Source organism: Humulus lupulus, chromosome 5, assembly GCF_963169125.1.
Source record: "Humulus lupulus chromosome 5, drHumLupu1.1, whole genome shotgun sequence".
Taxonomy (NCBI): domain Eukaryota; kingdom Viridiplantae; phylum Streptophyta; class Magnoliopsida; order Rosales; family Cannabaceae; genus Humulus; species Humulus lupulus.
Genome location: NC_084797.1, coordinates 11,447,958 through 11,459,453, shown reverse-complemented (window position 1 = coordinate 11,459,453; position 11,496 = coordinate 11,447,958). Strand labels below are relative to the sequence as shown.

General features: G+C 34.1%; 2 protein-coding genes across 2 annotated transcripts; one reads left to right on the top strand and one right to left on the bottom strand.

The window, feature by feature from the left end:
- Positions 1-2,378: 2,378 nt before the first annotated feature.
- LOC133834443 (oligopeptide transporter 9-like) lies at positions 2,379-5,646 on the top strand. The gene is made up of 6 exons (XM_062264055.1): positions 2,379-3,074; positions 3,433-3,530; positions 3,618-4,187; positions 4,264-4,522; positions 4,609-4,791; positions 4,887-5,646. The coding sequence occupies exons 1-6, from the start codon at positions 2,595-2,597 to the stop codon at positions 5,499-5,501; spliced, it is 2,205 nt and encodes a 734-aa protein (XP_062120039.1). The 5' UTR covers positions 2,379-2,594; the 3' UTR covers positions 5,502-5,646.
- Positions 5,647-5,837: 191 nt separating this feature from the next.
- LOC133834441 (U-box domain-containing protein 43-like) lies at positions 5,838-10,220 on the bottom strand. The gene is made up of 5 exons (XM_062264054.1): positions 10,064-10,220; positions 8,271-9,598; positions 7,772-8,075; positions 7,123-7,613; positions 5,838-6,987 (listed from the first exon to the last, which is right to left on the bottom strand). Exons 2-5 carry the CDS (start codon positions 9,501-9,503, stop codon positions 5,980-5,982), a joined length of 3,036 nt encoding a protein of 1,011 aa, XP_062120038.1. The 5' UTR covers positions 9,504-9,598; positions 10,064-10,220; the 3' UTR covers positions 5,838-5,979.
- Between the last annotated feature and the right edge of the window lie 1,276 nt (positions 10,221-11,496).

Genomic DNA, 11,496 nt, shown 5'->3' with positions numbered 1-11,496 from the left:
TATAATTATTTAGATTATTATCTAAATTTTAGAAAAATTCTGAATAATTTAGAATATCGAAAAAATGTTCAAACATATTATTTTCTATGCGTATAAAAAAATAGTCACACGTGCAACATTTTATTTGAACATTGTTTTCAGTACTGTAAATATTCGAAATTCTCTGAAAATTTACAAGATGCTCCAAATAACTACAATACATACGGTTATAAAAAAATTTCGTGTCGAAAACTGTTTACAAGGTGCAAACAGAAAGAGGTGTGTCGGTGCACCTCTTTTTGTGAGTTGCACCATAGAAATACCCCATACATATATATAGGATGCATCGGTGCATACATTATGGGTTTTCGATTCGTGAACAATTTTCGTCGCGATTTTTTTTCATAACCGTGTTTAATGCAGTTATTTAGAGCATCATGCAAATTTTCAGGAAATTCCAAATAATTTACCGTGCCGAAAACTAGGTAAACAGGTTGTTGCACTCGTGCCTAGTTTTTTTTATGTGCGTGGAAAACAACTTGTTTTAACCTAGTTTTCAACACAATAAATTATTCGAAATTTGCTGAAAATTTGCACGATGTTTAAATTAACTACAATATACGCAGTCATACAAAAAATCGCACAAAAAACTGTTCACGACCCAACAACACAAAATATAATCATCATAGAATTATCCTACATCTATATTGAATTAAATTATTTTAATATCACCTTTCTTTCGTTTGCTTTAGTGCGTGTTCAATAAATATCTTTGATTTATTCAAAAAAAAATATATATATCTTTGATTTTATGGTATAAAGTATAATAAAAATGAAAATAAGTGAAAAAGAAAAAAAAGAGGCTTTTCATGTCTAAAGTTAATTCATTTTTTTCACTGAAAATCATACTAAATATGTGAAAAAGATATCGTAGATTCGAATCTTTATTCGAGTTTTATTTATTTATGTGGCTTACAATTTATTTTTATTTGAAAATTTTAAAGTCCGAAATAAAAGTGGGATGAATATTAAAAATGACAACAATAATTTCAAAATATTAAATGCCACATCTACTAACTACTCTGAATTCTTGTTTTTAAATACATATCTGCTAATTTTGATTTTTTTTTTTTTAAATAACTAACCAATCATAACATTTTAATTTTTATACAATATTTTCAAATGATATAATTTCAAAATAGAATTTTTTTTTTGGTCTGGATTTCAATAGAAATTAAACTAAAATGGAATGTTATTTTCTTTTGATAACCTTAAAAAAAAGAAAAAAAAGAACCAAAGAATCTATCCATAATAATTGAATGAATAAAAAACAAAATCTTTTAAATTCCCATGTGAGAAAGATTATATATTATAAAAATTATACCCACCAAGTGTGAACTAAAGAAAAGAAGAAGGCCAGCTATGAATGGATATAGCAACTTGACTTGAGATCTTTGAACTTTAATTTGATTTGGAAGTAAATAATTATAAGAAATTGTTGAAAATGATTTTTTTTTATGTGATTTTATACTCTGATTTAGTTTTGATAATTTTTTATAAAATGATATTTGTCCAAAATTTGATTATTTGTCTAAATTTTTCGACTAACTATCTAAAACTTTTAACTGACTGTTTGAATTTTTTGATCACCTATCTAAATTTTTAACTAATTATCTGAATTATGAGAGATCATATTATTAAAACTAGATTAGAGTAGAAACTGAACTTAAAAAATATGTGATTTTTACAAAGTACCCTTATATTATTAATAATTTTACATAAGTGGTCACTTGTCTATATATATATATATATTACTCTACCCACTATACTATACCTTATATATTTATTTATTAGAAAAACTTAACTCACTAGCCGAAAATGTTGGCTTCTTACGAGTTTGAATTTTGACCGACTCAATAATTTGCATGCGATCCTAATATATCGCCTCGATATTTAGAAGGAAAAAAAAATGTATATTTACACATAAAATGAAAAGATCCTAATGATAATGACCACTAGTTAGTTTTTTTTTATGTTATTTTTTTTCTCTTCTATAATAGCCTAATTAAGAAAATGTTTTAAAATAAAGGGTAGAAAAGAATGTTTAGGGTGTACTTAGTATATTTTTTTTAAAGCAAATATTATATTATATGATATTATTTACAGTTGAGAAGATGTATTATATATTTACAAATGTTTATCATGAAAATGATTTCTAACTATAATGTAGCTTTTATAGGATATATATAGATATAACCATATTAATTATCAATCCCAAAACCCAACTGCTAACTAAGATTAGTTACTTTTTTATTTTAATAAAATGTGATTTTTTTTAAATATATTCTATTTTTTTTTCCAAAAAATAAAAACGAAAAGAAAATATTCCAAGAGAGATGTTAGCTGGCATAGTCACCGTTCTACTCAACTTTTTAGCTTAAATTAGAATTCTTCGTTATCTTTATAAACGCCGACTGTATAGGCTTGTGTGTGTATATATATACATCGTTACCAATATTCTGATTAGATTCAGACTCTTTCCCAGATCCCATTTCTTTCTGGGTTCTGGTTCTTTTCTCCGTTTTCTCTGTGTGAACCTCTGAAGCGCTGCAACAATGGTGGACGAGTCTGGGTCCGTGAGGTCCGTAGAGTCCTCAAACGACAAAGATGAGTGTGTCGTTAAACAAGTGAATTTAACGGTGCCGAAAACCGATGACCCAACAATGCCGGTTCTCACTTTTCGAATGTGGGTTCTGGGTTTGACTGCATGTGTGGTTTTGTCGTTTATCAACCAGTTTTTCTGGTACAGGACTCAACCATTGATGATTACATCGATTTCGGCTCAGATTGCAGTGGTGCCACTTGGTCATCTCATGGCTAAGTCTCTTCCCACAAGGCCTATATTTCAAGGCACTCCTTTCGAGTTTACGATGAACCCAGGTCCGTTTAATATTAAAGAGCATGTTTTAATCACCATTTTTGCGAATTCTGGAGCTGGGACTGTTTATGCGGCTCATATATTGACCGCTGTTAAGCTTTTGTATAAGAGGAGCCTCACTATTTTGCCTGCCTTCCTTGTCATGCTTACCACTCAGGTCAGTCCGTAATATCTCTTTTTATGAATTCTTTTGATGATTTCTTGTTGTGTTCTTTCTTTTGTCTTTTGAGCCTTGGCTTTATGTAGCTACTGTTAACCTTTATTAAATTATTATGCTTTGTCAACCAGAAAGAAATTATTAAATGGCTCTTCTTTTTGCTTGTTTAGTATGAGATTTGAATCTTAGTGGGACCTTAAAAGAATCAAGAATCTGTTAATTTACCAAGGTTTTCAGTATCACTATTATTATTTATATCTATGGAGTTGTGAGCTTTGTTTTGTCCAATAATGTTGTCCTGCAAAGAGGGAAAAGAAAAAAGCCATACTATGCGTTATAATTTTTAATATAATTACAGGTATTGGGGTTTGGTTGGGCTGGAATTTTCAGAAGATATCTGGTTGAACCAGGAGAAATGTGGTGGCCCTCTAATCTGGTTCAAGTCTCCTTATTCAGGTACATACTGTAAATTAGAATGCAGTGATCTTTGTCTTTAATCAGCCCCTAATATGATGAGTTAATTATTTTATTTTAATTCTGCAGAGCTCTTCATGAGAAGGACAAAAGAGTTAAAGGTGAAACCACCAGAACCCAGTACTTCATTCTAGCTTTGGTCTGCAGCTTCGCCTACTACATCATTCCAGGCTACTTTTTCTTAATGTTGACATCTTTCTCTTGGGTTTGTTGGCTTGCTCCTAAGTCCATCTTAGTCCAACAACTGGGTTCTGGACTACGAGGCCTTGGTATTGGTTCTTTTGGGATTGATTGGTCCACCATTTCTTCTTACCTTGGAAGTCCTCTGGCCAGTCCATGGTTTGCCACTGCAAATATTGCAGTTGGATTTGTCTTAGTAATGTATGTGATGACTCCAATCACTTATTATCTCAATATCTACAATGCCAAGAACTTCCCAATATATTCCAGCTCCCTTTTCATGTCGAATGGTACGAAATACGACATCTTGAGCATCATTGATAAAAATTTCCAACTAGATCGAACTACATATGCAAAGACTGGACCTATAAATTTGAGCACTTTCTTTGCAATGACTTATGGTCTTGGATTTGCTACTCTTTCTGCTACACTCGTACATGTTATACTTTTCAATGGAAGGTATGTACTCAATCAACTTCCTTCTCTTGCTAGAGATACATGATGAAGTTTTCATTAATTTGAATATTTCTTGCAGGGACTTGTGGAATCAAACCATGAAGGCTTTTCGTGGCACTAACAAAGTGGATATACACTCAAGACTTATGAAGAGTTATAAAGCAGTGCCCACGTGGTGGTTTCATATTATTCTTGTGGTAAACATTGCTCTTATCATCTTCGCCTGTGAGTACTATAAGGAGTCACTCCAGCTGCCATGGTGGGGAGTATTGCTTGCTTGTGCCCTTGCAATTATATTCACTCTTCCTATTGGTATCATCCAAGCAACTACAAACCAGGTATAAAATATAAAAAACTGTCTTATTGTAAGCTCATGTCTATACACTTATTTTATTACTGATTTTTTTTTTATACATCTTTGTAGCAACCTGGCTTGAATGTCATTACAGAGTACGTAATTGGGTACTTGTATCCAGAATACCCTGTTGCGAACATGTGCTTCAAGGTCTATGGGTACATCAGTATGGCTCAAGCACTAAGCTTTCTAGCCGATTTCAAGCTTGGACATTACATGAAGATTCCACCAAGATCAATGTTCATGGCACAGGTCAAGATTTTCTGTCTCTGAAGTTTATTCTCTTAAAGTGAAAAAAGAAAAAGAAAAAGTTGTATCTAAAATCTAACAAGCTTTTTGCATTTCAGGTTGTGGGAACTATTGTATCTGTGATAGTATACACAGCAACAGCATGGTGGCTGATGGGGTACATACCCAACCTCTGTGATACCTCCATGCTGCCGAGTGACAGCCCTTGGACTTGTCCAATGGACCGAGTTTTCTATGATGCATCTGTCATTTGGGGGCTTGTTGGACCACGGAGGATCTTTGGGGACCTTGGAGAGTATGGCATGGTGAACTGGTTCTTCCTTGTTGGGGCCATTGCCCCACTACTAGTCTGGATTGCACACAAGGCTTTTCCACAACACGAATGGATTCGGCTCATTCACATGCCGGTCTTACTGGGTTCCACATCAATGATGCCTCCAGCTTCTGCAGTCAACTTCACTAGTTGGATCTTTGTTGGGTTTCTCTCTGGCTATGTGGTTTACAGGTACTATCCGCGATTGTGGCAGAGGTCGAACTATGTCCTTTCTGGTGGTCTGGATGCTGGAACAGCTTTCATGACAATATTGATATTCCTTTGTCTGGGATCTCGAAACATTAGTCTCAACTGGTGGGGAAACGACCCAGAGGGCTGTCCTTTGGCTGCTTGCCCAACTGCCAAAGGGATTGTTATGGAAGATTGTCCAGCATTCTGATGATCTTGGTGCTAACTTTTTTTTTTTTTACTTAAGACTTAGACTATGATATTTTTATTTTCCACGGCTGTAAATAGTTTCAAGCATTACTTACCATATCTGTGAACTGTTGATTAGTTCTCTATCCAATTTGTTATTATCAAAATATCATTTTATATAAATTTTCTTTTCTGGAAGAAAACTCTTTCTCTGCATATTATCTATATACAAAATGAAAAATCCAAGCTTACAGTGTTCCTTAATACACATACAACATAAGATAGAATCTGTGGCTTATCACTTGAAATACTGACAATTCAGTATTTCACTTATTTCTCACACTTTAATCAATATAGATTTCTGTACAAAGAATCTGAATTTTATAATTGTAAGCAGTCCAATGTTTGCATCTATAGGAATAACTCATTAGTTCTAAGACCTTTTAAAGTATGCCAATAAAAAACAATTGACACTGACTTCTAGTGTACAGCAATATCTATTAGAAAAAGGAAGATTGAGCACCTAAAACTCCCAATTGAGCAAGTAGTTTGGCAGCTAGAGATTTGATCTCCCTCATATCACTAGCTTTCTTTTGAGCAATGTCAACCAGTGGCATCTGCACTAAACCTCCGTACTTGCGCTTTAACTCATCCAATTGAAAGATCATCTCCAAACCCTTTAGACATTTCCACTGCAATTTAGCAGAGTCATAGCTCAGTAACTTTATAATTGCGGCAATGGCATTAGCATTATCAAGAACCTTAATGCCATCCAGTGGTTTTTGAGAATCAATCAATGTCAAAAGCGCGTCCAGAGCAGCTTCGGTGGTTTGAAGATCTGGTTCACCAAGCATTCTCACAAGGGGATCCATAGCATTAGCCTCTAGAATGCAGAATGAAGACTCAACTCCACAACTGCCCATGTGGGCAGGACAACCAGTCTCGGGTGAAGAAAAGCAGCACAGGAAAGGCCCGCGTTTCTTAATTGGCTTGCTGAGGTTTTTTGAACTTTCTGAAAGCTGCTTAAGAGCAATGGCTGCATTTTGTTTTGTAAAAGAAGTTCCAGAAGCTAAAAGCCGTACCAGTACCTGTATGAGACCAGCTTCAGCTACCCTATGCTGCCATTCTTGGTTTGTTGAAACTGTGAAGCGACAAATAGCTCCGACAGCATTCCCTACTACCTGACTTTTGTAAGAGACATCTCTATTCCCATCATTGAGACAATTGTAAATTATTTGAAGTGCCTCAGCCTCTAGAAGCCATTGATTCATCTCTGGATTCTTTGGAAGATAAGCTATAATACCAAGTGCAGAAGCAATCTCTTCCACATCATTTGAAATTCGAATGATTTTGAGCAAGGTCTCAATGCATCTTTGATTGACATGCTCCAAGAAGGTGCTGTCATCGCCAGCATTTTCTGTCAAACAAAAGAACAACTTCACTGCATTTGCTCGAACTGAGTGTTGGTGGACCTCACATAGAGGAACCAAGACTTGGACTGCAGAGAGCTGAATAACACAGAAATGACAAAATCCATTATAAGTAACCCTTTACTAATTAGGATAAGAGAGAGAGAGAGAGAGAGGGAGAGAGAGACGGGGAGAGAGAGAGAGAGAGAGAGAGAGAGAGGGGGAGAGAGAGACCTGTCTCAACTTCATTCTGATGTCTAAACCAGAAGGGGACTGGCACAAAGAGTGAAAAGTTTTGAGAATGCTTTGCTTTATTTCAGGCCCCGTTAAAGAAATGAGGGAGAAAAGTTTAAAAATGTCTTCCTCTGACTCCAACAGCGAGACCTGTTCGCCATCAGATTCTTGGTTGGCGGTTGATATGGAAAGGTACATAATTGTGGCAGCTACCTGTTCACGCAATGCTGGTGATTGTAAGCTGTGGCAATAAAGAACTTCGAACAGCGGTCGAACTGCACCTTCTTTGATCATCTGCAGGCCATTTTGAGGTAAATTGGAGAGTTGCAGGAGAGATTTAATAGCCGCTTTCTTGGCCTCCAAATCACCTTGTGCAAGCATTTCAATAAGTGGCCGCAGTCCTCCATCTTTAACAATGGCTAGTTTGCTGTGATTAGTCAATTCTATTTCGGCCAAAGTTTCAGCCATACACATTCTAACATCTTCAGGTCCTGCATGATCAGAATTAACAATAATCCAAAAGATATACTTAGTTTAGCCAGATTTTATGCTGATTTTAGACATTTCAAACTCAACAATGGTGTCCAAATTTGTTTCCAAAATCATTTTCACATGTTTATGCAAAATGCTGCTTCTAACAACGGCGTACCTGAAGAAAGAAGCTGCAACAGCGGCTTAAAATAATTTGCTTTCGCCATTTGCTTAACGTTGTTCTTTTGGAGTGACAGAATCTCTAAAAGCTGTAGAGCTTCTGTAGCAACTTGGTTATCTTCACTGCTTAACATAGTCAATAGGAGAAGTATGCAGCCCTGAGCATTTCCAATCAAATCTAGTGCAACATTACTTCTGGATAACTCCAATAACAAATGCAATGCCGCCTTACTTTCCTCGTATTGGCGAGCAAGTGAGCGAACAATAGATTCAAGTGCACCATCTACTCTAGTTATTTTTTCCTGTCAAAAATATCATATTGGAAAGAAAGAAAAAAAAATGTCAGCTCCATCTTTCAAACTGATATACAATAACTATTATCACATCATATGCCAATAGGCACTCCAAAGCCAATGGAAATCAGCATTTTGGAGTTATCTTAAGCTTATTCATTCTAGTTTTTTATAAATTATAATAGAAAGTGGATTTAGACTTACCATTTTATCCTCACTGTCCTTTGCAAGGATGGATAAGATCACAAGAACTTCCTTTCTTAAATCTCGATTATTTCTACCAAGAAGTCCAACAAGAACTGATATGCAGTCCTCCAATGTCGCCCATTCTCGATGCAGCTCTTTATCAATGCACAACTTGTGCAGCAGGCTCAAGGCTTGCAGAACTTCTTCCTCTTGATCTGACTGGAGTTGGGGTTTGATATTGACAATGGTAATGATGGTGTTTCGATCTCTCCATTCTTCGATGGATTGCCTAAGAGTTTTATTGGGCCGTAGAGCTGCAGCATCAAGGGGAGCATTTGTCAAGGGACACAGATTGTTCCCTTCTGCAAGCCATCTCTCTATGGCACTTCTTTCGAACGTCTGTCTAGAAGAAGTTTCGACTGGATCCACCATAACCTCATGAGTGATGCTGCAATAAAATCCCTTGAGCGGCAACAAGTGTTGATTGCCTAAAGAATTTCTCCTCTCAAGATACTTTTTCTCTTTCTCCTCAGAAGATGTTGCTGCATCAGCATTTTCAAGCAAAGCTATAATCTGATCCATTTGCAAAGATTCTTCCTGTTCTTTCCTCACATTGGCATCTTCTATCTCGCGAATGAATTCTTCGTACTCCTTTTTCAATGCAGACTTCTCAGTCGACAAACCAAGAGCCTCAGCAATTTGAAACAGCAAATTGTTTGCATAAGAGTGATTGCCATTTCTTTCTTGTATTCCTAACTCGATCTTCGCCAAAATTTCTTCCTCCACCACAGCTGCCTGGTATTCAGCCTCTAACATACTCTTGCATAACTCACTAAGCTTGTCATTTATTGACAATGACACATCCAAAGAGGCTAGTGGGATTAGGCTTAATGCTTGACTAATCTCCTTAGTACTGCTATCTAACTGCTTTACAATCTTCCTGCAATTGAAAAAAAGATAAAGCTTATTCCTTTTGCTGCAATCTTCGATTAGCTGCTTAGCAGCTTTCAATTCTCTGTTCAAAATTGTCAAGGCACTCTTTAAGCTCTCAGAATGGTCAAGATTTTGTTTGGACAACTCTTTCAAAATGGCTGCTGTTTTCTCCAAGTGTGTTGAGAATGTGATAAAGTTATCTTTCTGAAACAGAACCTTTTTGGCTGATTGTGCAGTTTCAAATAAATCAAGGACAATGTGAGTGAGTAACTCAGAAGCTGGAATCACTGAAACACTAATGATCACATCCTTTGCCATCCTCTTGTTGAAGATTGATGGTTTAAAATAAGTCCCTTTGATCTCGAATTGAACCACAATTCAGCACCAAAAAGGGTAGGTGCCTCACCAAATTTCTGATGATAAAGAACAAAACTCAATTCATATTTTGACCATATATAGATATAGATTGCAGTTAATAATTCTTCTTTCAAAAAACTCAAATTTGCTTTGACAAAATAGATTATAGCAATACTAATAGATTAAAGCAATACTGATGATCATCATCATCATATCTTTCTAAAGAAACTAGAAAAAGGTGAAAATCAAAACATTTTGATTTTAGTGTTCTAATACCCAGTTGAAAATTCTCATAGATGGTTCCATTATCTCATCCAAAACAACTTTAGAATGCTATATTATAAACCACAAAACAATATCATAAGAAGAAAAACATTTTTCTTTCCTTTTTTCTCACTTTCTCAGCCACCAAACATGATTTAAGTAAGTATTCTAAATTTCCGTACTTTCCCATTAAATTCTCAACACCAAAAATGTAATAATATACTGAGAGAAAGAGAGAGAGAGAGAGAGAAGCTGACCTGGCATAACAAGTCAGCAAATATATTTGCCCAAGCTTGATTTTCCGGGAAAAAGCAAGATTTTAATGGAAAGGAACTAATCCCAGAAAAAGAATGGCCTCTAAACAATTTTCCTTAGCAAGCAAAAATAATAGAGCCTTTTAGTCTGGGAGATTCTGTCTCTACCGAAGTCTTTTAACTCTCAGAATCAAGTCAACGGTTTTGTGTCTCACACATGATTGGCTAATATATAGTGGAAGATGTCTTCAGCCAATCATATTTTGCCACGTCATATAGCCAAGTTGTTTGACTGGTCAGAGTATACTACACGGCAGTCCACTATATGACCGTGTCCAATAATTTAAAACTTAAATATTAAATAAAAGTTTATTATGGTTAAAATGGCGCCAAGCCAACTGTCAATTTCTCTTTCGGGGTTGTTTGGATATAGGAATAAGGGCTTTAGTACAACTCTCTTGTGGAAAAAAAAAACATTTGTAGCCGTGATATGGAAAATCAGTCGCAGCTGATCCGTGGAAAAAAATGATTAAGTTTTAAAGTATTGTGAGTTGGACAGCATATATCTATTTTATTTTATTAAAATAAATTTATATATTTAAATTAAATATATTTTTAATAAGAGACTAATAAAATGATTATAAACAAAAATATTATATTGTATAATGTAATATATTATTGTGTATATATAAAGTAAACAAAATATTTTATGAAAAAAAATATATTTAAGAATTAAATATTATTTATTTTATTATAATATTAATTTATTTTAAATATTTTTATTTTAGATAATATATAATAAATAAGTTTATTGTAAAAAAAATTCAAAAAAATTATAAGTTGGGTTTTACCGGCTTTAGTTTTCTATTGTACTTTGTGCATAAATTTTTTATTAAGCTATTTTCTAATTGTTCCCCAAACACTATTATTACACTTTTTTTTTCTTTCAGAAAAAAAAAAATTAGCTTAAAAAAAAAAGGATATTTGTAGTATAAATATTTAATGTTTTACACTTGTTACAGTTAAATACCTAATTTTTTATTTTTATGGCAAAAATATTCAATGTTCAATATAGGTTAAAGATAAATACCTAATCTTTTTTCTTTGTGGCAAAAATACATAAAGTTACTATAATATTATTTTTGTCAGTACCTCATGTATTGAAACTGTTAAGCATATTGACTAAGTAGACATTTGTCACTCTGTAATCGATCAATTTTATGTTTATTTTAAAAAAAAAATATTTTAAATCAGAAAAATGAATTGAAAAGAAATTTTAAATTAATACAAATTTAAAAAATACATTTTGATAACAAAAATACATAAATTATAAGGTGATACATATCTAGTGAGTAACACTTAACATCTCCAACAAATGAAGTATTGAAAAAAGTAATGCTTCAAAAATTTTAAGTATTTTTTATGCTGAGAAAAAT

Bases quoted from the DNA above. Each gene is read 5' to 3' on its own strand.
- LOC133834443 (XM_062264055.1), top strand. From the start codon at position 2,595: ATGGTGGACGAGTCTGGGTCCGTGAGGTCCGTAGAGTCCTCAAACGAC. The intron at 4,188-4,263 runs GTATGTACTCAA...TATTTCTTGCAG, and splicing joins GTTATACTTTTCAATGGAAG to GGACTTGTGGAATCAAACCA. The intron at 4,792-4,886 runs GTCAAGATTTTC...TTTGCATTTCAG, and splicing joins GATCAATGTTCATGGCACAG to GTTGTGGGAACTATTGTATC.
- LOC133834441 (XM_062264054.1), bottom strand. From the start codon at position 9,503: ATGGCAAAGGATGTGATCATTAGTGTTTCAGTGATTCCAGCTTCTGAG. The intron at 8,076-8,270 runs GTAAGTCTAAAT...TATTTTTGACAG, and splicing joins AGGACAGTGAGGATAAAATG to GAAAAAATAACTAGAGTAGA. The intron at 6,988-7,122 runs GTCTCTCTCTCC...TGTGTTATTCAG, and splicing joins TCAGAATGAAGTTGAGACAG to CTCTCTGCAGTCCAAGTCTT.